A 26,525-nucleotide genomic window follows, 5' to 3' on the forward strand; every position below is an offset into this window, starting at 1 on the left:
TATTTCTTTATGACATAATTTTATTAAGATTTAGTTTTGCACATAGATACATTTATATAAAGTTCAGAGGTCAGCCCTTACACCAAAACCAGGTCCTGTTGGGGGTCCAGTCAGAGAGGTTAGTTCTCCAGCGGGCTCACATGACAATCTGCCATTCCTGGGGGGAAAAAAATAAATAAGCCTCTCCAGAGTCTTGAGTGTCATGGTATACAAAAAGCAAGAATCTGTTTAACCCTTTTGCTACCAGGAACACCTAAAGAATTTTTTTTTTTTAAAGTTACACCCCATACCCATATTTTCTGCAACCATATACCTGGCACATTGTGAACTTTTAATGGGTGTCTTCATACAATTTAGCCTCAGTGTTAGGCCCAATTCACATGTACGTTTGGGCTCTGTTAGCGCTTCCCATTTCTGTGTTCCGTTTTTGGAACAGAAAAAAAAAAAAAAGAATTTAAAGAGCAGTTTTTACCCAGTGAAATCAATGATAAAACAAAAACAGAAATGAATCATTTTTGGTTGACTTATGTTTTTTTTTTTTACATGGCCAAAAAGCATCGTCTGCTGCGCTACTGATCATGTAAAAAAATAAAATAAAAAGAGTCAAATAAAATGGATTCACAACGGAAATATTTCCGTTTTTTTCTTCCCATCATTGATTTCATTGGGAAAAAAACCTGCTGTTTAAGTTCAGTTTCTCTGTTCTAAAGATGGAGCAGAAAAAAGGGAAGCCCCGACAGAGCCCAAAACGGAGATGGGAATGGGGCCTAACATGTAAAAATAAACCAAAGTTCACATTTGTGGCTAAATGCCTTCTTCCTGATGCGACTTGCAGCAAACCTCTTCCTCCTCCTCGTCAAACCAGTGCTGCGTCTAGACTATTGCTGAGCTTAGATTCTAGCCCTAAGGCTGGATTCACACAAACGTAGATCGCCTCGGTTTTCACGCCGAGCCGATATACGTCGTCTCTCTGTGCAGGGGGGGGGGGGGGGTCCCATTAAATGCAGTCCCATTAAAACAAACGACAGCTGCTTCTGGATCAGCACTAATGTCAAAGCCAATTTGCGGCTGAAGGAGCAGACTTTTATTTGTGTTCTTGCCTTCCTGTATTCTCTCAGCCATAACCTTTCTGTTTTTAAAATTTACTTTGCCATTAGAGGTCTTGTTTATTTTGTGGGACAATTTTTTTCCTTTAAGACATGATTTTGGGGTGCATGCTAATTACCATTAAGTAGGATTTTCTTTTCCTTGTATAATGGCAAATTTAAAAAAAAGTGTTTTCACAGCTTCTCGTTCACCATGAAGGTTACACGCACACAGACGTTGTTCCCAGTCTTATTTTCAGACCGAATACTGGATGGTAATAGGATCATACATTCATATAGATGTATTGATGTGAGCCTTTTCCAAAAATGTTTTAAATATTTTTTTTGACACTTGGATGAACCGTCAAAGTGAAAAATAACTGCAGCACGATTCTCAAGACAAGAATAGTACATGTGAATGTTTTGTGCCCCGTACATCGGACAGCACACGGATGGAATGGCTGCATGCTGTCCGATCAGAGTTGCGCCCGAGAACATCAAGCACAACTTTTTCAGCGTCCGTGTGCATGTACCCTTATTTACATGATACATCTATAGATAAGACTAGGAGGAAACCAAAATATTTTAAACTGTTCATTAACGTTAAAAAAAAAAAAAAAAAAACTTTTATATATATATATATATATATATATTGCACTTTAAAAATAGTTTAGCTTTATATGAATCTATATTGCTGCCTGTGCATACATAGTGTCCAAATATGACTAACATGCATTATTTCTAGTCAGCCCTGGTGACCCTTTTTATGCCTCAGGTTATCCATATAAAAGCAGGAGACCTGGCAATGCCAATGCAGAGGCTGGCAGCCAAATAACAAAGGCCCCCCCCCTCCCCTCCCTTCACTTATCAGCAATTTAACAGTCTATTAATTCAGTTATTACTGGGCAAATACCAAGGGGGATGTCAGCAGCCAAAAGACTGGGAGAGGAGGAAGAACTGGTGCACCATCAGAGGAAAAGGAAGCCTTATTCAAGTCCTTGCGGGATGTGGCAAGTCTGCCAGGATGTGAATAGTCAGGGCAGTGAAGGGTAAGGTACATCATCATCATCAATTCCGTTTGTGGTCTCGTGTCCTCAAGTTTCCACACTATAAGGGCTTATTAACACGAGCGTATATTGGCTGGAGCTTTCACGGCCGGCCGATCTACGCTACTATCTGATGCACAAGCTCGGTGTATATGCTGTCGGGTGGGGAAAGACAGCTTAGCTCTCCTTGACTCACCACCTCTCTCCTACCCTCCGGCTGTTTGACTGGGTCAGAGAGGAAAAGAGAAAGGGGAGGGAGTTTTCAGTCACGCTGCTAAACTCCCTCTCGCATCCCTTCTCCGGCTGCTGTCATTGGCTCCCATAGGAGTCTATGGTAGCGGCCATAGTCTGGCCAAGAAAATAGTTCCAGGACTATCTTTCCTACCCGTCCGGGCACTTTTACGCCGTGGGAATACGCCTGTGTGATCTGATGCATTGGAATCCAATGCATCATATGGTAACATATCGGCCAACCATAAAAAAGGCAGCCGATATACGCTTGTGTGAATAGGCCCTAAGGAATACAAGCCAGTGCTTAACTAACTACAATAGGCGGCTGTGGGAATGCAATATCACATAATAGTCACTGTATATTAACCCCTTCCCGCTGCATGGCGTAAAGGGTAGGTCATGGAGCGGCAGGGTATGTATGAAGAGAGGTTGCGGGGCAACCTCTTTTCATACAGTGCGGGGTTCAGCTGTTTGTTACAGCTGACACCTGCGGGCAATAGCCGCTATCGGCCGTTTGGCCAATCGCGGCTATTAACCATTTAAATGCCCAGCGGCATTTAAATCCCCCGAACATCGTTCAGGGGCCCCGCACGCCCCCCCCCCCCCCCCCGCAGTGAGATCAGGGGAGCTGCGCAGGTGTCATGGCAGCCGAGGGCCTTCTGAAAGGCCCAGGGCTGCCTTACCAGACTGCCTATCAAGCCATCCCCGTGGGGTGGCTTGATAGACTGCCTGTTAAATGGCAGTATGACGTAATGCTGTAGTTATAAAAGTTTAAATCACCCCCCTTTTGCCATATCTATTATTAAAAAATGTAAATCATAAAATATAAATATGTATTTGCTATCGCCGGGTCCGTAAAAGTCCGATCTATCAAAGTAGTGTATTATTTTTTCCACACGGTGAGCGTCGTCCGAAAAAAAAAAAATAACACCAGAAATGCCTTTTTTTAGTTACCCTGTCTCCCAGAAAAAAACGCAATAAAAAGCAATCAAAAAGTCGTATTTATTCCAAATTGGTACCATCAGGAAACTACAGGACATCCCGCAAAAAATGAGCCCTCGCTGAACTACGTCGACGGAAAAATAAAAAAGTTATTGCACGCACAAAATGACAGTACATTATATGGTACATTAAATAGCACCACTGAAAAATACAACTCATCCCGCAAAAAACAAGCCCTCATACAGCCACGTCGATGGATAAATAAAGGAGTTACGAAGGGTGGAGGAAAAAACGAAAATGGAAAAAGAAAAAGGGGCCGCGTCATTAAGGGGTAAATAAGCAAAAAAAAATAAAAAAAAAAATTTTTTTTTTCTAAAAATGGCAATTTCCAATTACCGTATATACCGGCGTATAAGGCGACGGGGCGTATAAGACGACCCCCCAACTGTCACCTTATACGCCGGTATACAGTGGAGAAAAAAAAAATAATTTATTACTCACCTCCCACGGCGTTCTGTCGCGCTCCGGCAGGATGTCGCTCGCTCCGGCAGGCTGTCGCTCGCTCCTCGTCCCCGCCGCAGCATAGCTTTCTGAATGCGGGGCTTGAAATCCCCGCTTCCAGAAAGCTAATACACACGCCGGCAGCCATGACATCATTGAATGGCTGTGATTGGCTAAAGCACACGTGGCTTCAGCCAATCACAGCCATTCAATGCTGTCATGGCTGCCGGCGTGTGTATTAGCTTTCTGGAAGCGGGGATTTCAAGCCCCGCATTCAGAAAGCTATGCTGCGCCGGGGACGAGGAGCGAGCGACAGCCTGCCGGAGCGAGCGACATCCTGCCGGAGCGCGACAGAACGCCGTGGGAGGTGAGTAATAAATTTTTTTTTTTTACACTTTTTTTTTTTTTTGTATTACCGGCGCATAAGACGACCCCCGACTGCAGAGCAGATTTTTCGGGGTTCAAAAGTCGTCTTATACGCCGGTATATACGGTAGTGCAATAATAGTGTAAACATCAGGGGTAGTCAAGAGGAAAAGTCTGCTATAGGGAAAAGCGTACATAAGGTTTCTAAATAGAAGACTTTTGTTAGAATAACTACAAAGCACAACTCTTGAACCAGTCTGTGAATCTCCCCTGTAACACTGGATATAGTTAGCCAATACAACTGGTTTGTTTTTACTACAGGCAGTGAAGAAGAAAACAATATATACATTTTCACACCAAGAAACTAATAACAGATCTGTTCTTATTAGGTGGCTCTAGTAGATAATAGTATGCAGCTGTGAATTGGCTGCGAGACTTACTGCTCATTAATACCTTGGACTGCTTGTAACTCCCTTCATTATCACAGGAATATTCAATGCAAGTATTAAATATTAATGTGTTAACTGGCCTATTAAGTGTGTTAGGGCTCTATCACACGGCCGTATGCGGTTTTACTCGCAACTCTGGCACTGTAAAAACGTGTGAACCCATTCAGACAGCCCGCGCGCCGAGGACGCAATGCCGTTGGGCGGGGAAAGGCTGTCTCCACCTTCCCTCCCCTTCGGCTGTTTGCAATGTGAGAGGGCGGAGCTAAGCTCCCGCCCTTTGTCCGCAGCCAGCAATGGGAGGGGGTGGAGCTTAGCTCCCCCTCCATCCCTCTCCCCCTCCCCCCAAAGCAAACAGCAAGATGGGAGGAAAGAAGGGAGAGGGAGTTTAGCAGTCACGCTGCTAAACTCCCTTTCACTGCCCTTCTTCGGCCGCTGTCATTTGCTCCTATAGGAGTCTATGCATCGGCCGACATATTCCAGGCAGAAAGATCGTTCCAGGACTATCTTTTCTGCCCGGCGTAAGAGCGCCTGGAGCTATATTGGCCGGCCGGGTGCTTTTACGCCGTGGGAATACCTCTGTGTGATTTGATGCATTGGAATCCAATGCATCAGATCATATCAGCTGGCCGTGAAAACAGCCAATATACGCTCATGTAAATAAGCCCTTAGGCTTAGTTCGCACATTGCTTCCAAGGTGAGGTTTTGCCAAGTTTTTGGGAAATCACAGCAGTCTACAATGTCGCAGCTGCAATTTTCCAACACCAAGGTAAAAGCTTCACCACAGCCGCCAAGGTATGAACCCACCCTTATTGGAAAGGTCCATCTTGGGTATTCTAAGTCCTAATTAGAATAAAATTAAAGACCTAATAAGCCTGCTACATTTTTGCTGACTATATAAGCTCTCTGACATGCACATTCAGACTAATCCACCGAGATGGCACATAAGTAAAAATGTTTTCATACAGCTACATGCCCATTACCTTGGTCCAGGATTAGGAGCCTTCCCAGCCTTCAAGTCATCAATGATACTTTCAATATCCTTTGGCATTAGATCCTCCTGCAAGATTGGTAGGTACTCATATTAGGTATATATAAACATAGCACATTCATTTAGATTTCACAGAGCTTACAAAAAAGGGGATAGGCTACTATTCAAGATGCATGAAACCAGATTGGGATGGAGGGGGGGGGGGGGGGGGGAACGGGTCATTTAACAATTTGGAAGATTTTACTAACTTCAGTTGTGTGTTATATGAGGGGAAACTGTCCAAAACCTTTATGTAAAGGGGTTTTCCAGGAAAATGGTATTCATGATCTATCCTCAGGATGGGTCATCAATAGTTGATCAGCTGGGGACCTTGGCAGATCAATTGCCCGCTTGTAAGTGCAGAGACACACAAGGTTACACTGCGGAAGCTGCTCCGATCCCTATGCAGTGGCCAGCGCTTGTAACTGCAGGTGCAGCTCCCATTGATAAGACCCCAAGCCTGCAGTTACAAGCGCCAGCCATTACAAAGGTCAGAGCAGTAGCTTCCGCTCCATAACCCCCATGTGTAGTGGCATTAACCGCAGCCACCCGAACAGCAAACCCAAACCAATGAACTATTGATGACCTACCCCAAGGATAGGTCATAGATAGTATTTCCCTGGAAAACCCCTTTAAACTTCAGTCACGACATAACAGGCCTTGCACATGAAATGTTTTTGCAAAGTGTCCATTATGCTCCTAGCAACTAATCAGTCGCCACTTCTTACTCTGGATAATTGGACGATTCTGATAAAGGAGTAGCTTAATATAAAAACAGTGGAAAGCTCAATTAAAAAGAAAAAAATAGATTAGAAATGTCACCTGAGAGCGTGAACTCTTGCCACTCATGCATCCTTTTAACCCTTTCCAATCCAATTTTGGATTCAGGGTTTCCTAAAAGGCTTTCACTTTTTTCTGTTATACAACGATGCCATCTGCTGGCTAAAGCCAGTGCGTGCGCGCCAAAGAGGCTCCGACAGCAGATTGGCTGGCAATAGATGGTAAGAATACCCGGTCGCACATCTTCTGACATTGGATCTATACAAGCTTCAATTAGAATGCAGGAAGATGTCACAGTGGATTGGAAAGGGTTAAATGGGAAATCATTTACAGGCAGCGACTGTAGCGGTAAATGATTTTTGGCTAAAATAGTACTATCCATCTTCAAGACCGTTTTCAGACGAGTATGTCAGCTTCATATTTGGTCTGTATTTTGCACAATGTGATACAGAGCTAATGTAACTATTCACATGAAGGTATTTGTCATGTCTGTTTTTTTAAAAAAGCAGCACGATTTATGGATTGCTCATTTGGCTCTGCATCGCTATTCTTTTCTCTACGGCAAATATGGATTAGTATTTGCCCAGTAGAAAATAAAATATACAGATATGGCTGAAATAGTGATGAGATACGGTTCTAATGCCACCTGTGTGGCCATAATCATATCCGGATTACGGACAGGTGTGTACACGCTCATCTGAGACTGGCCTAAGGTTTCGAATAGTTTAAAAAAAAATCTAATTAGAAAAAGGTCTATGTTACTAAGGCAGCTTCCACACAGGCGACAAAATCGTGCGATTTTGCCGTGATAGCGTAGGAAACGAATGAATTTGAAGCCAATACTTTCCAATGGGTTCCTTCACATTAGCGCCGTTTTCTCTTATGCCATCTTGCAAGGTGGGGGAAAATCAAGGCATACTCTATATTGCCACGACTTGCACTTTTTTGTAGCCCATGTTTCCCTATGGAGCCTTTGTTTTTATTGAAACGCACGAAATAGCGGTTTTTCAGGGCAACTTTGACATTCTAAAATAAGCCCTACCCCAAAGCTAAGCACTAGCTGCACTCCAAAGCAGAGCCATCGCTTCCTGGAGGCGGGATTTATGAATCCAGCAACCAGGAAGCGATTTTCTGTGAGCGACAAGGACTGCGGGATGCCCAGGAGAATTCCGGAGAGCAGTGGGTGGACCCGGACCGAGCCTTTTAGGGGAGTTTTTCCTTTTTTTTGCTTTTAATAGAATTTAGTTAGCGCTAAGTTTCAGGGTAAGGTTTAACCTTCTCATGATAAAGTCACGGACAACAACGACGCACGAAAATACCCAAAAAACAAAACCTGCATCGCTGACAATACTAAATCGTGGGGACAAAGCTGCGATATCGCGGTCGCCTGTGTGAAAGATGTCCAAGGCCGTATTTGTACAGGTGAAAAAAAACCACGCAAGTTCTGTGCGATTGCTTGACACACAGAGCGTGCGCGCTGTAACAACTAGTTATTTTGACACACAGAGCGTGCGCGCTGTAACAACTAGTTATTTCTAGTGATTTAGTTTACAAGCAGACATAATGCAAGATGGAAAAACTGAAGCAGATCCTATTTGTGTGTGATTCTCATGCAAAAACATGACTTAAAATGTCCGTATGCCGTGCGAGACACACCGCACAGTTGTCGAGTAAAAATGGCAACTACAGTGATCAGATATAGCTCTGATCACAGCGCTTAACCCTTTAGAGACTGCGGTCAAAACTGAATGTGCTTCTAAGCAGTCAAAGGAAGAGGACGGGGACATGATCGGGGTGTGCACATGGCAGCCCAGAGCCTACATCAAAAATCACTATACACTGCAATATATGTACTACATATTTAATTATTTCAGTATGTAGTAGTCTGTCAATGTGCACGGTAGTCAAGAAGGACCTGGCAATCAGCGTCTGAGCTGTGTATATGAATATACATGAGCTTCATTGTACTCTTCTCCAGTCCAGTCCAGTCAAATTTTAAAAGTAAGATTTGCAAATCCGCTAAACTGATGGGTACAAGTGACAGAGTGCTGAAATCATCAGGTCTGTGACTATACCCTTCTGTTTAAGGGGCCTGACTGATGGTCTTAAAGAGAACCTAAGGCAACTCTACCCAAAATGTACCGCACTCCCTCATCCCCCACCACCGGCAGCACCTTGCCGGCCGGCTCACCTAAGCGAAGACCGCAGGAGCCGAGGGGAGAAGCCTGCAGCAGATTCCACAGTGCCGGGGCCGGCACCGACCAGAGGGGAGACAGCAGGAGCAGCGGGGCCGCGGCCATAACTGGAAACAGCAGCCGACCGAAGTCAGCAGGAGCCCACAACACAGCGCCAAGGGGAGGCAGCAGCAAACCAGGGGAGAGAGCAGGAGCCGGGTTTACTCATCGCAGATGCCGGGGAACTGTCAGTGCGGGAGCCGGGACAGGAGGCAGAAATGATGTGAGGGAGCCGCAGAAAGTGACAGCAGCGCAGCACTGATGGGAACACTGGGCAGCGGAGGTACACACGCCGGGGGAACTGTGAGTGGCAGAACCGGGACACGAGGCACACCTGCAGCATGTGGGGAAGCAGGTAAAGCAATCCACACTCCACAGCCAATCGGGAGCTAGGGGTGTGACACGGCCGTCCCTCTATCTAAGCCCTGTCACACCCCTAGCTTCCGGTGGCATCAAGGTACACCTGTACCGACGTGATTTCCAGCCAGAGAACCGCGGTTGGGAATCACTGTTCTAGTGGGTACTGTCAATAGAAAATTCACTTGCTGACTAGTTTACCTACTGGAGAAAGGGAATGATCATTACAGCAACATATAAGCTATGTCACTACTACTGAACTACTGGGCCGTTGACTGAACAATTCAAACTTTATGGTTAGATTGATTTCCTTTATGATAGAGTGATGAGTTCTGCAATATTCAGTGCTGTCTTGTATGCCTACAGGTTATGCTGCAAATGGCTCATCAGAGCGGTGTGAACCTAGAGGAAACCTTCGTCTGACACATCCCAAACTGCTGCATTACCACATATTGATAGGTATTACACAGCTAGATGTAATGCCAGGATTCTGCTCCTCCACAGCAGGTTTATTGTCACTGCATTAACTTGCAGAACTGTCATGTAGAAGGAAGAGTCTTATCTTCTGTGCCTGGTCCCCCTCCGTGTAAACACCATCTGCACATCTAAAGTCTCACTGTACTGCAGGCAGATTAGCAGGTGGATTATCCAGCTAGCTAGTCGGCAACAATCTCAATATAGATATATGGTAAGCAAACATTTTTGTAGTTAGGTCATTATTCAGTATGGACTTAACACTATTTAAAACGGCTCGTTATCAAAACCAGGCTCTTAACATTGGGCCATTTACTCAGCATTTCCAACTTTGCAGCACATCTTGTGTTTGAAGCAAAGCCATGAGATCATACATAGAAAGTTGTGTTTGTTTCATGGTTTTATGATTGTATGCAGAAATATAGGGGTGGGAGATAAAACCTAAAACTACAGGACCATTTAGGCATACTCTGCAATTGTAAACTGATATGTTTTATGGAAAACGACAGTTACTGTGTAGCCTTGTTAGTAATAACTTACAGATTTATGTATCTTTAATTGACACTAACTTTTCACATTTGAGGAGGCTGTATAATAAATCTTCAGTTTGGTTTGACTAGTACAGTAATACAACCCAAGTGTTCAATCCACAGTCCTTCATACCAGAGCTTTGAACAACCTGTTTCTTTATTAGTAGCTGACAAGTCAATAACATGAAGGAATTAACTTTTACACACTCTGACCTCCTTCCCACGAACGGATTTCCGCCGCGCAATTCGCAGCGAAAATCCGCTGCGTTGCCTGCAGCTATTAGGTTCTATTGAACCTAATAGCTCAGGGCACACGGTGCGGAATTCCACCGCGGAATTCCGCACCGTGAAATCTCCCGTCCTCACACGCAGCATGCTCTGTTTGCCGCGGGTGTACGCGCTGACGGCTTCCATTGCAGTCAATGGAAGCCGTCCGTTCACGCTATCTCCCGCTGTAACACAGCGGAAGATAGCGTGAAAACGCTTTCCCGCCTACCGCCGCCGCGTCATATGACACGGCCGGCAAGGTCATGTGACGCGGTGGGTGTGTCATGTGACGCGGCGGCGGTGGGCGGGGAAGCGTCATGCGGGAGTGAAGACGCCGGATCCGCTGGTAAGTATGGGGTCTCTGGGGGGCGCCGTGACGCGCTTCGCCGCGGAATATTCCGCGGCGGAGCCCGTCACGCTCATGTGAAGCCGGCCTAAAGGTATTTCCTACAAAGATGTAGCCCCTCCAGTTTAGCGATTTGTGAGGGTCTCAGGCCAAACTTCCATCAATAGTTCTGGAGTCATTCTGACACATCAGGAGATACTTTGTATAACAGCATGCACAGGAGCTTTACAGCGAAATACTCACATAATAGTTGTCATTAATCTGCACCATTGGTGCATTTACACAGGCACCAAGGCACTCCACTTCTGTCAGTGTGAACATCTTATCCGCTGTGGTCTCTCCGGGATGTATCCCTAGGAACAAACACATAGTTAAGTCTGCTTGACAGCTGCTACAGTTCTAATGCTGTGAAATCATACAAAACAGCAGATGCGGATGTGATTATCACGTCTTCTACTGAGTAACTTGTCACAAAAATGTATTGCAAAGTATGTTCCTTAAGGTGCCCGCCAATGATCAGCATAAAGAGCGTTCATTCCCCAAACAATTACCCACGTAGATGTGATCAACCTTGCTTTTCAGCTGAATAAATCTTTTAGGTGGACATAAAAATTCTCATTTGTTAGCAGACATTCCCTCTTATAAACAGGGGATGTGCTGCCGACAAACATGGAAGCGAACAGGCGCATGAACAATCAGCCATTCGATTGGGCTTGAGCAATCACAGATTGACTTATATGATCAACTGGTGTTTGCACAGGCAAATCTGTCTTCCCATCTAAAAGGTCTTCTAGGGTGGCATACACGCTACGGATGATCCACTGTAACCATATGCAATCACTGCTAATTTCCAGGCAGCACTTGGACCTGTCATTCAGTGCAGGTGCCACCCGGAAAAGGGAAGGGGAGGCAATGGCATTGCGGCCTCAGCGTATATGCGCTGGGGCCCGTGACGTCTCAACGGGTGCACAAACGTTAGATTTGTGTGCCCGTTCACGCATTTTTACGGTGAAGGCTGGCGCACATAAAAATGTCTATGGCCATGTGAAAGAGGCCTAAAGGTGTTTTCACACGACCAAGAAAAATCACACAAGATTTGTATGTTGCGAGACGCACGAATATGAACCCCATTGTTTTGAATTGGGTCATACACATGAACAAAGTTTTGGGAAACAAATCACGACACGTTCTATCATTGGACGTGACCCCACATCACCGATTGTTTGCAATGGGGCCAGCAGCACCACCATATGCCAGGAGCACGCAGTGCGATGTGAGGTTTCCCCACTGAAAACAATAAGAGAAACTTCACTATCCTCCGCTGTGGCTGTCAGCCGTGGCAGAATATCGCTACTTCCCCAAAGAGATGCGAGGCAATTCTGATATAAAAACACCTCACATCTGCAGGGGGGAAAAAAACAAAAACGTATGTTAGCGAGTGCAATATTGGGCCGTGATTCACGACCAGATATCACGCTCGCCCATGTAAAGCTGAATAAGGCTACATATAAGGAGGAGCCCATTAAAATGCTAAAGAGAACATATCAAGCGTTTCAGACTAAAAGTAGAGGGGATGTCAGGTTTATTTTTTTAAATTATATACATCTTCGATTTTTGTAATTTATATTCTGGTCGTAGTTTTCTACGTCTGTATGAGATGATGGGGGCTGCCATCTTGTCTGGGCTGCTGTTAACATCTGTAAGCAATTAGAGATATACTTTACAGCCCAAGTCACATGCTATTCACATAATGGACAAAAGCTGACCCCCTGACTTCTATAGGAGGGTGTTATGGGCATGGATTTTGATGCATGCAGTGGTTACTGTGAAGAGATGGGAAGTGATGAGCTTTGAACATCACCTATATTAAGGCCGGCTGAACACGAGCGTGACGGGCTCCGCCGCGGAATATTCCGCGGCGAAGCCCGTCACGGCGCCCCCCAGAGACCCCATACTCACCAGCGGATCCAGCTTCTTCGCTCCCGCATGACGCTTCCCCGCCCACCGCCGCCGCGTCACATGGCGCGGCGGCGGTGGGCGGGAAAGCGTTTTCACGCTATCTTCCGCTGTGTTACAGCGGGAGATAGCGTGAACGGACGGCTTCCATTGACTGCAATGGAAGCCGTCAGCGCGTACACCCGCGGCAAATAGAGCATGCCGCGGGTGAGGACGGGAGATTTCACGGTGCGGAATTCCGCGGTGGAATTCCGCACCGTGTGCCCTGAGCTATTAGGTTCAATAGAACCCAATAGCTGCGAGCAACGCAGCGGATTTTCGCCGCGAATTATGCAGCGGAAATCCGTTCATGGGAAGGAGGCCTAAATGGGGAATTGTGAGATATATTAAATATATACAAGTACTGTGCAGAAGTTTTAGGATTGCGTGGGAAAAAAAAAAAAAAAAAAAATGCTACAAAAGTAAGAATACTTTCAAAAATAGAATGTTTGCATTTTGTTAATTGACAAAAATAAACTAAGTGAATGAACAAAAGAAAAGCCTAACTTAAACTAGTATTTGACATGACCACCCTTTGCCTTCAAAACATCAATTCTTCTAGGCACATTTACAAAGTCAGAGATTTTGTAAGATCATAGTCAGTTGAGGTTCAATCCATTATCCCCAAACAGGTGATAACAATTGCCATTTTCATATGTAGGGTGAAACAGTCATTAAACAGAAACAGCTGTGTAGGAGGCTTAAAACTGGATGAACAGCAAAATGCTGCTACTCAAGTGAGGTTGTGGAAGACAGTGTCATGTCACAGGTCATACACCACAGTAAAACTGAGCACAGAAACAAGACACAAAATAGTTATACTGCATCAGCAAGGCCTCTCCCAGGCAAAGATTTCAAAGTAGATTGGAGCTTCAAGATGTGCTGTTTGAGCTCTTTAGAAGAAGCACAAAGAAATGGGCAACGCTGAGGATCGTAGACACCTAGAAACCTAGTGCAGCAAATGAAAGACACATTATGCTTACATCCTTTCGAAACCAGTTCAGACCTGGCAGGAAACAGTGAGACTGCTCTACTCTTTAGAGAATTCCAGCCAAAAAAGCAACACCCTCAATGTAGAAACAAGGCCAAGCGACCCAACTATGCACAACAACATAGGAACTGGCATGCAAATAAAAAAGGCACAAAAAAAAATTAAAAAAAAGGCTGGAGAACGGTACTACGAGTGTCTGCAGGTAACACTGAAGCATGGTGGAGGATCCTTGCAAGTTTGGGGCTACATTTCAGCAAATAGAGTTAAGGATTTGGCCAAGAATAACAGGGTCCTCAATGCTGAGAATTACAGGCAGATACGTATCCATTATGTAATAACCATCAGGGAGCCGGCTGATTGGCTGTATGTTTGGGGGTCGTTGTTCTGCTGCAGAATAAGCCTAGAGCCAATGTCATGAAGAACTATCTTCAGTGTAAAGAAGAACAGGGAGTCCTGGAAGTGATGCTATGGCCCCACAGAGCCCTGATCTCCAGATCATCAATTATGTGTGGGATTATATGACAAGACAGAAGGATTTGAGCAAGCTTACATCTACAGAAGATCTGTGGTTCATTCTCCATGATGTTTGGAACAACCTCCCTGCTGAGTTTCTTTAAAAACCGTGTGCAAGTTTAGAAGAATTGATGCCACTCTGAAGGCAAAGAGTGATCACAATAAATATTGATTTGATTTCTCCTTTGTTCATTCACTTTGCATTTTGTGAATTGACAAAAAATAAAAAGTTCCAGAAATCCCCTTTAAACACTTCAAAAACTTGCAATTTTTATTTTTCGCCCCCACATTTTCAAAGCCATCCTTTTATTTTTATGCCAACAAAACTATACGAGAATGGTGAAAATGACACGTTAACTTGATACTACTGTTCAGTAGGGTTACAATGTATATACATTTTGCTACTAAAAGGAAAAATGAGGGGAGAGGTTGTGTTCAATTCTTCTCTCCAACAAGTTTTTCAGTTTTTGTTTTTTTAAAATGTGCTTCATTTGGACAACGCGCAGCTGTGAAATTTTGTTCTTTTTTCCTTGGTTTAACTAAAAAAAATTAAAAAAAAAAAAAAAAAAAATTACATGCAGTGAGATCAAGTGAGGCAAGGGCGTCATACCATTTTTTTGTCAAAAATTGCTTAAAAGCAACTTCGTCAAAAGTGTTAAGCAATTTTTGACGAAAAATGGTATGACACCCTTATCTCGCCTTCCGTATTCACCCGATCACAGTAAAAAAAAATTTTATGAGTGCTTTGAGGAGTGGAAAAGAAAACAAATTTCACAGCAGTGCATTGTCTGTATGGATCAGGCATCACAAAAATAATGAAAAACTGAACTTTTTTTTTTTTGTTCCAGCAAAAAGGCTGGAGCCAAACACAACCTTCCCCGACAATCTTGGCCAGCATACTGCCTGATAAGCATTACACCGACAGACATTTACCTAGTACAGAAGCTTGTACAAGTAATGTCACACCCACCAGCAGAAGATCCTTTGGGTACCTCTCATATATAAACCAACTAGTATTACCTTACTTACTCCTTTGTTCCTGAAACTCCTGGTCTCCTCCTACCCAGGTGGTCACATGACCTCAGTTCTGACCAGCTAAGATTTTGGGGGGAGCTTGCATTCTCGAACTTGTATTCTCTTTCAGCATAACTCATGTATGATGATATTAGGGTTAGGGTATCACACATGCTCTTCAGATGGGGACACAGACATTGCTGTCACAGTTGCTAATGATGATCACACAGCTCCTGTCACACAGTTATAATGAAGGAGATTGCAGCTCATTCCCCTGGCTGTATACTTAATGGTGTGAAGCTTATAAGAATACTGAATGTAATGGCAGTGGTTTCTCTGCAGCAGAGAAGGTACAGTCTCTAGGCAATCAAGCTTAGGGGTACATAGATGAAAAAAATATGTCTTGGCTAGAGTTGTCACCCAAGATGCTGCGGTCTACTAACGATCACTAGCATAACATAGCCGACACCTGCTACATTGGTGCTGCCATCATGCCTTATTTAGGATGCTTTCATACAGTGGAAAAATCGGCACCAAAATCTGCATGTCTAAAGGATATGTTCAAACGTCTTTATGGCGTGGTTTTAGGTGCGGATCTGCACACAGATTTTGTCCTCTAAAATTGGCAAAATCCACTAGCTGAATTCCAACGCAGAAATGAGTGTTTCTGCGTCAAAAAGTGAAAGCATCCCTACGTAGGCCTGGAGAAGTACAACAGAGCCGTTATCTCTCCCTACACATGAATGATGAAATGACTGCTGGCTAAAAACAGTTGCAGAAAACTGTGTGCACTCCAATGGCCAGCATTTCTTCTTGTATTTCATGTAGGCCAAGTAGTAGTTTCTGCAAAACATCTTTTGGGAACATATAGGTCAACATTTAGTTTTTGTTAACTTAATTTGAGGAGGAGAACAAAACAAAACAAAACAAGGGGGAGAAAAAAAATTAAAACAATCACACAATTATATTTATATTACATGTTGTGATAGTAATGGGGGTTTTGTTATCATATATCAGTATTAAAGCCCACTTACACGCAACAATAATTGCTCAAAAGTCATCATTTAAGCGATAATTGTCGCGTGTAAATGCTCCCATCTTTCACTCTTCAGCTGAACTATGATTTTTAGGTGAGCATAAAATCCATTGTTCAGACGGAGAGAAGATAACACAGACCGCATGCTGTGTTTGCTGTCCATGGTGCTGTATTCTCCACGGGAGAGCTGATTACATTGTATTCAGCTTGCAGCCCCGCGGCAGAACGTAGGAGCTGAATGCAGAGAACAGACCTACTACTGTTCTCAGCATACAGGTCCTGGAGGCTCATTTACATGCAAATGAAGATGATAAGCTGCTAATGGACATAAGCGTCCATTAGCAGTTTATGCAAAACATAATAATCTGCACATATAAAGTTTGCAAAGTGGGAAGACTGCTTAAGTTTTAACGATGAAAAGAGAAAATAGACCTACCAAGTTTCTTTTGGATAGCTTCCAGTATGGAATCAGAATCTCTCAGCATACAAGGTGTTGTAGTACAAATCTGAATGTGGAATTTTCCTACAGGTTTCCTGTTGAACATGGTATAGAAAGTGGCCACTTCATATACTCTCATGGCAGGCATATCCAAGACTTCCGCCACCTGAAAAGATGATGACATTTATTGTTACATTAAACCTCTTATAGCAACTGTGGAAAAAGTTCTTCTATCTGTTCAAATCAGCAGTTTTACCATAAAAGCAAAAATATTTCAGTTTACATCTGTTAGGTTGTGCTTCTGAGACTTGTAGTACTCTGGGTTCCAGGCGCACACCTGCACAGGTGAGGGTTAATTGAGCTGGCTGGGTGTGGTTCTGGTCAGCCAATCCCTGTGTGTGAGATATCACACACACACACACACACACACACACACACACACACACACCCCCCCCCCCCCCATTTTAAAAACTAATCTGCCATTAACCCCCACACATTTCTCTCTCCCCACCTCTTCAATGGTTTCAATTGAGATGCCAGAAAATATGATGCATCATGTATACTAGCATTTAAAATTGCAAACCCTCTACACAGTTTAGCCTTTTAAAAGGTCCTAAATGTCGTATGGCGTTAGAAAAAAAAAATTATGAAGGAATCCATACTGTAGAATTTTGAAATATATATAAAAAAAGGAGTTGTGGCATGAAAAACATTTTAATAAGAATTCCCCTGCAAATAATAGACAATGAGAGACTATTCCAGACCTTTACTTTATCCTCAAACTTTCGTACCAAATTGCAAATTGGCAGAAATATAGTCTTAAGGCTTAGAAGATACCACAGCTCCCAAATATTTGAATTCTTCACTATCTGTATTTGGCTATGTTCCAATGAATAGTCCACCGGCAAGGGATCTAAAAGAAGAATCACAGATTTCCCCCAGTTAATAGTGAGACCAGTCATCTGTATCAAAAATAGACCCAATAGGACTCAATCAACTCACATACCCAGTATACAACAGCAGATCATCTGTATATGGTGAGATACGTTCCTCAATTTCTCTACACTGCAATCCAAATGCCTTATCAAACCAACCAGAGGCTCGATTGCCAAGACAAAGAAGAGGGGAGAGGGGACAACCTTGCCTTGTTCCCTTCTCCAACACCATCCATCCAGAAATACAACCATTTACCCTCACTCTTGCCCCAGGCATTGACTACAGCAGTTTAGCCCATGTCACCAACAATCACACCATGCCACACATACCTATAACCCCATGGGCTCTAATTACCAAGGCGTAGTGATAATGATAAAAAAAATTTTAAAAGTCCCACTATCACAGTAAGGTCCCTAATACTAAGGAGCAGACTCCAGGAACCTCCCACCTATCTAATGAATAATCTCATCTCAAGTGGTCAAATACTCTACCACTAATCCACTAATAAAAAACGGCTACTTATTACTGTTAAATATTGTTCATGTTTATCAATCCAGGAGGCGGCATCCCTAAGATCATCAAGGAAAAAAAAAAAAGTCTCTCCTTGCACCACAACTCCCAACCATGTCAGCTACAGAATAGCATAAGGCTTTGTAGATCCCGTGACCTGGTATTCACAGCTTGAAACTGCATGCAAGTTTTTTTTGTATGGCTCCTGTTGTATCTTGTCTCCACCAGAAGAATGGGTGGAGACAAGCTGCATGCCTACAACTTGATTGGCTGGGCCAGAGAATGGGTTTCCATTATGTCCCCTCCTGCCTTGCTGTGCCAGACCCCACATCCGCTCTCCCTTGTGCCCTTATCAGCTTCTGCACTAGACTGTGCCGGAGCAGGGATGGGAGAAGGCTGAGCGCCGGGGGTAGTGACACTCCGCTGCACTCCTCTGTCCCCTTTCCGACTCCTGCGGTGTCAGTCAATTTGGTGCCATCACATATTGCAAGTATATGACGCCAGAGAGGAGACCGATAGCGGATGACCGACTTTGCCAGAACAGGGAGGGGAGAAGGCAGAGCGCCGGGGGCAGTGACAGCGGGGGAATGCAGCGGAAGAGGGGGGGAATTACAGTGCCGATGCCAGCAGGGAAGGTTGCTGGGGGAAGTATCACTGCGCACCTACGAGCCCACAGCGGTACCATCTTGAAGGGTTGCCGCCTGGGGATAATTGACAGCGGTGGAATGCAATGGATAAGGAGGAGGAGGGGAGAAGGGGGTGAACTTACACCGCCGAAGCTGGAAGGGAAGAAGGTCGCCAGGGGAATTATGACAGAGAACTAGGAGCACAGTCCAGCGGATTCTCAGGCCCAGCCAATGAAGTTGCGGGCATGCAGCTTGTCTCCACCCATTTTTCTGGTAGAGACAAGATACAACAGTACCTTTTGTATGTCCACCGAATAGTCTGGAAAGGCAGCTATATGATGGCTGTCCATAGTTATCTCTTCCAATACTCTTGCTTTAGTTAAAATATTATACTGATCTTTAGAACGTTGCAGTTTTATGCAAACCGTTCTCGGCATGGCACCGGGTAGGGGTTGTTTAGCAGGAACTCTAAACAACCACAGCAAAAAAAGATGACAAAGTATCTTCCCCAATAGTTGATCTCTGCCACTCCTTAAAAAAATTATCTTGGATACAATTCTTCTACCTTTTCTGGAACCCCCGCCAGTTGCAAATTATTTTTCCTTAGTCTATTTTCCAGATCATCTGCTTTATATTGCAATGTATGGATAAACTGCTCGCATTGACTAACGGTAATAGGAACTATTTTTTCTTCCATTTCATTAATACGCATCTCTGCTTTTTTCTTAGTAACTTTCTGCAAAACATGCCTTATAAAATTAAATATACTCTTTCAGGCTACCATCCTGAGCAGAGAGGGCAGCCGAAAGAGTATTGCTTTTAGTCACAGCTAGAAAACCCATAACATATAGTAGCTTCATTTTGCGTATCCACACCACTAGCTTGTGCTGAAATGGGCTGCATAGTAGTATTTGCAGAGGAAGCATATAAAACAGGGCCATGCTTACCCTTTTCAGCAGAGTGAGATAACTTATTAAAAGGTCCATCAGAGGGGACAAATACAGCTGTGGATGTTTCAGGAGAAGTCGAGCGAACAAATTCCACCAACCTGTTGGCCACATTTCTCAGCGATCAGAGTGGTCACCGCATTCTGTGCATTCTACACGATCACCCCACTCAATATTGGATCATACTTCCAATGCTCTACGGACAGACTCCTAATGGAAAGAATTCACAGTAGCCTTCGCAGATACCTGTGCTGAAGCACATATACACCGCCTTCTTTCCTCTTCGCAACTTTGTTCAATGACAGACAGGCCTCACAATAGACCAGCCTCTGCTTTCACAGCTTCTCCTGTTCTCCACAACAAGAACCATGGTGCAGCACATCCAAAGGCCCAGGAACCAGCAAAAATACAGCCGCAGAAAGAAAACCAAACTCTCCTGATGAGTCTCCACTGATCACATCATGCTCTAGGCCACATACCCCAACATTCTGCTTTGTAAGTCCCCGTCCTCTAATTGGCTGCATGGTCCCATAGGGATCTCACACTTCAGTGTAGAAATATATTTCTATCCATTTCACCACTGACTTTGTAGTATAAAGAAACATCGCTCGCTCCCGAAGCGCATTATTTCTCAGTACTGCTAGTCATACCTTATTCATCGCAGAGATAGGCAACCAGCCATTCTGTCTTTGAGCCAAATCCAGCACTGGGATTACAGCTGCGGCTTGGTGACCTTCTGGGTAGTTGCCAATTATGGCCTCTATTCTCTGAAAAGGAAATAAATAATACAATGCTAAAATAGAAAAAAAATCTCCGGTGTCAGAAGGCCAGGATCAAAAGCAAAGCAATTTAGATGCAGGCAGCGCAGCAGCTAATGGGATTATATAATATACTACGCCCGAGCGCTCTAATGTGATATCACCCAAAGTGCACACAACGTACCTTGTAATTCTCTTCACTGAAGTCAAAGGGAGTATCTGGGTTGTTCTCAGGGGTATCTCTGTGCTGCAATGAACAAGTGGAAATAACATCTGCAGACTTCTGTACACACAAGGCCTCACATCAAAGCCGGCAGGCAGCTTTACCTCGGTTTATAGGCTGCCACATTCTTCTAATTAATGCAGTTATCCATTGAGCTAATTAAAGCTTTATTGAGCCCCAAATGTTGGCAGATATGGAAACAGATCATTTTCTCCAAATATTATTATTTTTGTTTAAAGTGGCTGCTTACATCCAGAAACAGCGCCACACCTGTCTACTGGTGGTGTCCGGTAATACAGCCGCATGTTATTAGGGATTTTTTTTTAGATTAGCCGATTCTTGTTTGAACAAGCGAATAGCATCATCGTTAGCCTGTTCGCTCTCACGCTGCTGGTTAGACAGGCAGATACATTGTTTAGGCTTTCACATTCCCTGAATAAGCAAGTGTGAAAAACTGAGCGAGCGCTGTCTAAACCGCACGACTGGTGAAGATCCAACGATGGCTCTATGCCTGCACAAAAGGAACAAGCGAAAAGTGAATGGTCTAAATGTGAGCCAACGACGATCGTTCACTTTCGCTCATTTGAATGATAACCGTTACATCTAAAAAGTACAAGTTGTAAGGTAGAAGTCACCAAAACAAAAACACCCCAGCGCTCCATATCCAAGGATATGATAAAGAAAGGCCCCCTGTCCACGGACGTGATTTTGCCGGCAAATCACGCCGTCTGAAGCTTTCCATAGCGTTGCTATGGAAGCGCCGGTCCCATGTCCATGAGCAGAGAATCACTGCGATTCTCCGCTCGTGGTTGGCAATTCGCAGAATGCTGCGAATTGCCGCGATTCTCCGCGGTTAGCCTGTCAGATAGGCTGAGCAGCGGAGATTCATCTGCCGGCTCCTACTCCTGGCCGGCGGCAACGCCCGTGGCCAGGGGGCCAAAGGCTGGACGTTGAGCCGAAATGCATCGCATTGTTACAGGATTTTGGAATAAAAGATTTCTCCAGACGAGAAGTACTACTACCATCATTGGTGGATTGATAAATCCCCCAGTTGGGAGATCATCTGCTTCTCTGGAGTAGCGGTGGCACCCTTGTGAAGTAAGTGTGTATATCACTTACCCTATTCTGCACCATCTGGAGCACTGTTTTTTTTTTTTGGTTTGGGGACTTCTATTCTTTGCTTCTAGCTATAATTACATATATGCTTGGGTCCCCATTGATGCTCTCCACCATCAGGGGTCCATAGGACAAGTACGTGCCAACATTTCTCCTTTTGCCTACCAGGATTCTGGACGTACCGGTGCTCCCTTAAAGGGGTTGTCCCGCGAAAGCAAGTGGGGTTAAGCACTTCTGTATGGCCATATTAATGCACTTTGTAATATACATCGTGCATTAATTATGAGCCATACAGAAGTTATTCACTTACCTTCCCTGCGCTGGCGTCCCCGTTGCCATGGTGCCGTCTAACTTCAGCGTCTAATCGCCGGATTAGACGCGCTTGCGCAGATGGGTCTTTTCTCTTCGGCTTGGCTCGGCATCATCAGCGTTTTGGCTCCGCCCCTTCTACGCATCATCCTGATTGGCTGGAATCGGCACATGTGCCGGGGGCGGAGCTACGCGATGACGCGTACAAGGGGGCGGAGCCAGAACGCCGATGATGCCGGAGGGAGCCGAAGAGGAAAGACCCATCTGCGCAAACGCGTCTAATCCGGCGATTAGACGCTGAAGTTAGACGGCACCATGGCAACGGGGACGCCAGCGCAGGGAAGGTAAGTGAATAACTTCTGTATGGCTCATATTTAATGCACGATGTATATTACAAAGTGCATTAATATGGCCATACAGAAGTGTATAACCCCACTTGCTATCGCGGGACAACCCCTTTAAGGGAAACGCGGGTACGTCAGGGTGAGCCATCTACTCTATGAATGAATACCACCGCTATTTACTCCCACCCTACTCTGGAGCGCTGCCTATATTTGATTATTACATCTAAAAAGTAAACGGGGGTGAGCTGTAATACTACACACAACCTGTGAACAAGGGGGGCACTGTTTTGGAACAGAAGTGACTGAGGGGGATCTCCTGTTTTAGTCATTCTCACGTCATTACAACTGGAGATATTGCTCTCCCTTTAGGTGTATATACCTGTTATCAGGCACTGAAGTGTTCTGTACGACTCCGTGGCGCTGTTGAACTATAAGTTGTAAGGATTTGTCAGCAAGATGTTTATTCTTGCTAAAACAGGAGTCTTCTAGTCTAAAAAAACCATGCCTACCAGAAGGCGTCAGTGTTTAACCCCTTAAGGCCCAGGGTGTTTTAGTCCTAAAGGACCAGACAAGTTTTAGGGGTCTTACTGCTCTATTTTTTCCCCTTCAGCTACCAAAATTATTTTTATTGTTTTTGTTCTCCTTGACATATAGGGATAATTTTTTAAAATCTTTTTTCACTGACTTTTTTTTGTTTAGTTTTAAATAGGAGTAAAGTATGGGAATGGGTTCCTCAGTTAGTTTCAGATGTTTTGATATAATAGGTATAGCCTCGGATTACAGAGCGCATATGGCGATGGTTTTGGTTGGTGCTCGCAGTTGGGCATTTTCTTTCTGCTAGGACCCTGCAGCTCTGCTGTAACAAAGGGCACCCCGGAGGTCATGTGATCGCTGGGTCACCTAGCGGAACAAACACTTTGGCTTTTACTTCTTAGTACGTAACGCTCATAAAGCACAATGTACCCGAGAAAGGAGAAGGCAGAAGCTGTTAAAACCACTTCTCCTCTGGGTCCTTGGCTGTGACTAATAGCTGATGATCGGAATTGCTCCTGCACGGTTTATTGTGGGTTAAAAATAACAAGTCTGCTTTATTTTACAGTCAGTATCAATAAGGTGAAACCAAATAGGCATCGCCCCCCCCCTCCCCCCACTTTAGCACATTTGACCAATAAAAGCATCGGTCGGGAGCTCCTGTTGGTCTACTTACTATGAAGGAGGCTGCGCCAGCTCCGCCGCTGCATTGTGTGGTTTTATGCAAGTATCGTCGGACCTGTAAACACCATAGGACAAAGCGTTAAGCTGCCTCCTCATCACCAAGGATGGAAAGCACACAGCAATATCACATACAGGGGAGCCGGTGTGCCGACGCAGCAGAACAGGCACTGAAATCAAAACGCATGGAACAGGATATTCTTCTGGTGACCATGTTCCAACTACAATGGTGTCACAGAGCGCCCCCTGCAGCTCACACACTTAACCTTCTGCCAATGATCACAGGATTCGAGAGAGCTGCAAGTCCTTCATTGCTAGCATTTCATCTGGAGACCCATCACATGCCGAGGTCATAGTAGGACAGAACGGCTCAAAGTATACCGGGGACCTCATGCACAGTCTCAGCGCTGCCTACTAGGATCCAGCCGGCTTGTGGTGAGGTGACCCAAGGGACTGGAGACGTGGTAAGACGATGGCCTCGGGAGGAATAGGCAAGTATAGGTTTACGATAAAACCCCTTTAAACAAAAACTTTTTTCTGACTCCAATCTGGCAATCAGCATAATCCCCAGATCACCGACCTCTCTGTAGTCATCAGTGACTATAACAAGGCGTCCAGGCCCCTCCTGTACTGCAGTAGTTCACCATCACCACATCCTCAGGCAGAGAGTTCCACAGACTCACTGCTCGTACAGTAAAGAACCCCTTCTATGTTGGTGCAGAAACCTTCTTTTCTCTAAACGTAGAGAGCGCCCCCTTGTTACAGTCGCAGTCCTGGGTATAAACAGATGATGGGAGAGATCTCTGTATTGTCCCCTAGTATATTTATACATAGTTATTAGGTCGCCCCTCAGCCATTTTTTTCTAAACTAAATAACCCCAATTTTGATAACCACTCTGGGTATTGTAGTCCGCCCATTCCATTTATTACTTTAGTTGCCCATCTTTGTACCCGCTCAAGCTCTGATATGTCCTTCTTGAGTACCCAAAACTATATACAATATTCCATGTGTGGTCTGACCAGTGACTTGTAAGGAGGAAGAACAAGGTTCTCGTTGTGTCATCCTAGCCCTCTTTTGATGCACCCCATGATCCTATATGCCTTGGCAGCAGCTGCCTGACACTGGTTGCTGCAGTTAAGCTTACAGTTAACTAAGACCCCCAGTCTCTCTCTCTATGTTAGTGGTCCCAGTCCTTCTCCGTGTCAGTGGTCCCCGATGCTTTCCCATCTGGTTACATTAAGTGTTGCCAATCATTTGTAGAACTAATAAAAATGGACCAATTCAGTGGAAGTGCTTGCTGGATGACGGAGGTCCCCCGGTATATTTTGAGCCGTTCTGTCTTACTATGACCCCGCCATGTGATGGGTCTTCAGCTGAAATGCTATAAATGAGCACCCTTACAAAAAAATAGACCACACATTCACAAGCGTGATATCTAGCTGAGTTGTATGGCCGATATCACACAGCTCTAAACAATTTCAGTAAGTAGAGACCTGACTGATGTCGCTGCCCGTATGTGGGGGGGGGGGGGGGGTGTTTTTCCTCCCCTGTGCCTTCTGTTTTTCTCATGCACAAAAAAAAGAGAAGAAAAAAACCCCACACACCCCCCCAAGTGATGTCACTTTTTTGTTTCCACTCTCCTGGCAGTATGTGTAACAGACTGCATTACGGCCCATAACAGGACATGTAAATCCCGGCGTGTTCCGTCTTCCTGCGTGCTCTGGCGTCGCAGCGCCCAATGTTCTCAATGTGGCGGGCAGCGGATCCACACCAGGCGCACACAAAGCCACAGCTCCTACTGAAAACAATGGGACAAACCCCGCGATCCGCCACCGTGGTGCCAGGCTGTTTCCTGATGACAACGCCTCACATCTGCGAGGAATTCACACGGTGGGGGCGCAATATGGGATTCGCGGCCACATATTGCACGCGCCCGTGGGCAGGCAGCCTTAGGCCGCTTTCAAACTCGCCATGATTTGTGCGCTGCACGTGGATTTGCCTACTGAAAAAAGGGCAAAGTCCGCAGGGCTCTGCGGCACACAGAGGGGCACACCGGCACGGACAGGCGGCGCAGTTATTAATGTAGGCCAGCTTCACAAGCGCCGCCGCTTTGCAGAACAAACGTTGCTTTATTGCACGATCGCTGATGTATTTTACCTCTGCAGAAGGCACAAGCTTTTGGGTGCACAAGAAAAAAAACAAACCACGCAGACGCTCCCAGCCATTAAAATGGCAAATTAGTCTGATTCCGCGGTGTTCTATTTCCTGCGCACCTCCGCAGTGTTTCACGCCTCTGCTAGCATTTGCACATTCCTATTGTCTTCCGTGGGGACTTTTGGCGCACAAACACAGGCGAACAGCGCACGCCGCGGGCTTTAGTTTTTTGCGTAAGTGAAACATGCAAGGAAAAATGCGCACATGTGAACGAGGCCACTAAAATCAATGGGTTTATTCACCGTATATCGCGCACGCAAATCCGCCCGTGTGAAGGCGGGCTTAGAAGGGGAACTGGTGCCGAAAAAAACTGACACAAACTCCATCGCGCTGACACAGCGTTACTGCACGCTCACGTGGCGAATGTGCCGCAGACGCTCCACAGTGATAAACACACAACAAATAACGCAAATGTTGGCAAAGAATTTGGCGCAGATGTCCCCTTGTGTGGGCGCAGTAGGGGTAGCATGGAGGCTGAGCACCGCTGCTACAGAGAGGACCAGTATACATCCCCACTGATGGGAACACAAACAGCTGTCCTCCTTCCAGCCCCCGTGTACTCACCGAGCAGGTGACCGCGGCCCGCAGCCTGGAGGACACGAACATGGCGGCAGGTCACAGCTGGGCCCCAGCGAACCGGAGGCGCACAGGCAGCACTAGCCGAGCGCAGATCGGAGGGAGCCGCCCGACTGCCAATAAGGAGAGAG

General features: G+C 45.2%; 1 protein-coding gene across 1 annotated transcript; it reads right to left on the reverse strand.

Annotated features, from left to right (window-relative positions):
• On the reverse strand, window positions 1-26,525 carry NDUFV2 (NADH:ubiquinone oxidoreductase core subunit V2). Its single transcript, XM_066579556.1, has 8 exons — window positions 26,383-26,525; window positions 23,599-23,661; window positions 20,584-20,646; window positions 20,292-20,408; window positions 16,620-16,788; window positions 10,878-10,987; window positions 5,600-5,676; window positions 1-157 (listed from the first exon to the last, which is right to left on the reverse strand). Exons 1-8 carry the CDS (start codon window positions 26,422-26,424, stop codon window positions 64-66), a joined length of 735 nt encoding a protein of 244 aa, XP_066435653.1. The 5' UTR covers window positions 26,425-26,525; the 3' UTR covers window positions 1-63.

Source organism: Eleutherodactylus coqui, chromosome 9, assembly GCF_035609145.1.
Source record: "Eleutherodactylus coqui strain aEleCoq1 chromosome 9, aEleCoq1.hap1, whole genome shotgun sequence".
NCBI lineage: Eukaryota > Metazoa > Chordata > Amphibia > Anura > Eleutherodactylidae > Eleutherodactylus > Eleutherodactylus coqui.

Excerpts from the sequence above, each read along its gene's own strand:
- NDUFV2 (XM_066579556.1), bottom strand. The coding sequence starts at position 26,424 with ATGTTCGTGTCCTCCAGGCTGCGGGCCGCGGTCACCTGCTCG. Across the intron at positions 23,662-26,382 it reads GGGCCGCGGTCACCTGCTCG|GTCCGACGATACTTGCATAA; the intron begins GTGAGTACACGG and ends TGGTGTTTACAG. Across the intron at positions 10,988-16,619 it reads AGCTATCCAAAAGAAACTTG|GGATACATCCCGGAGAGACC; the intron begins GTAGGTCTATTT and ends GTTTGTTCCTAG.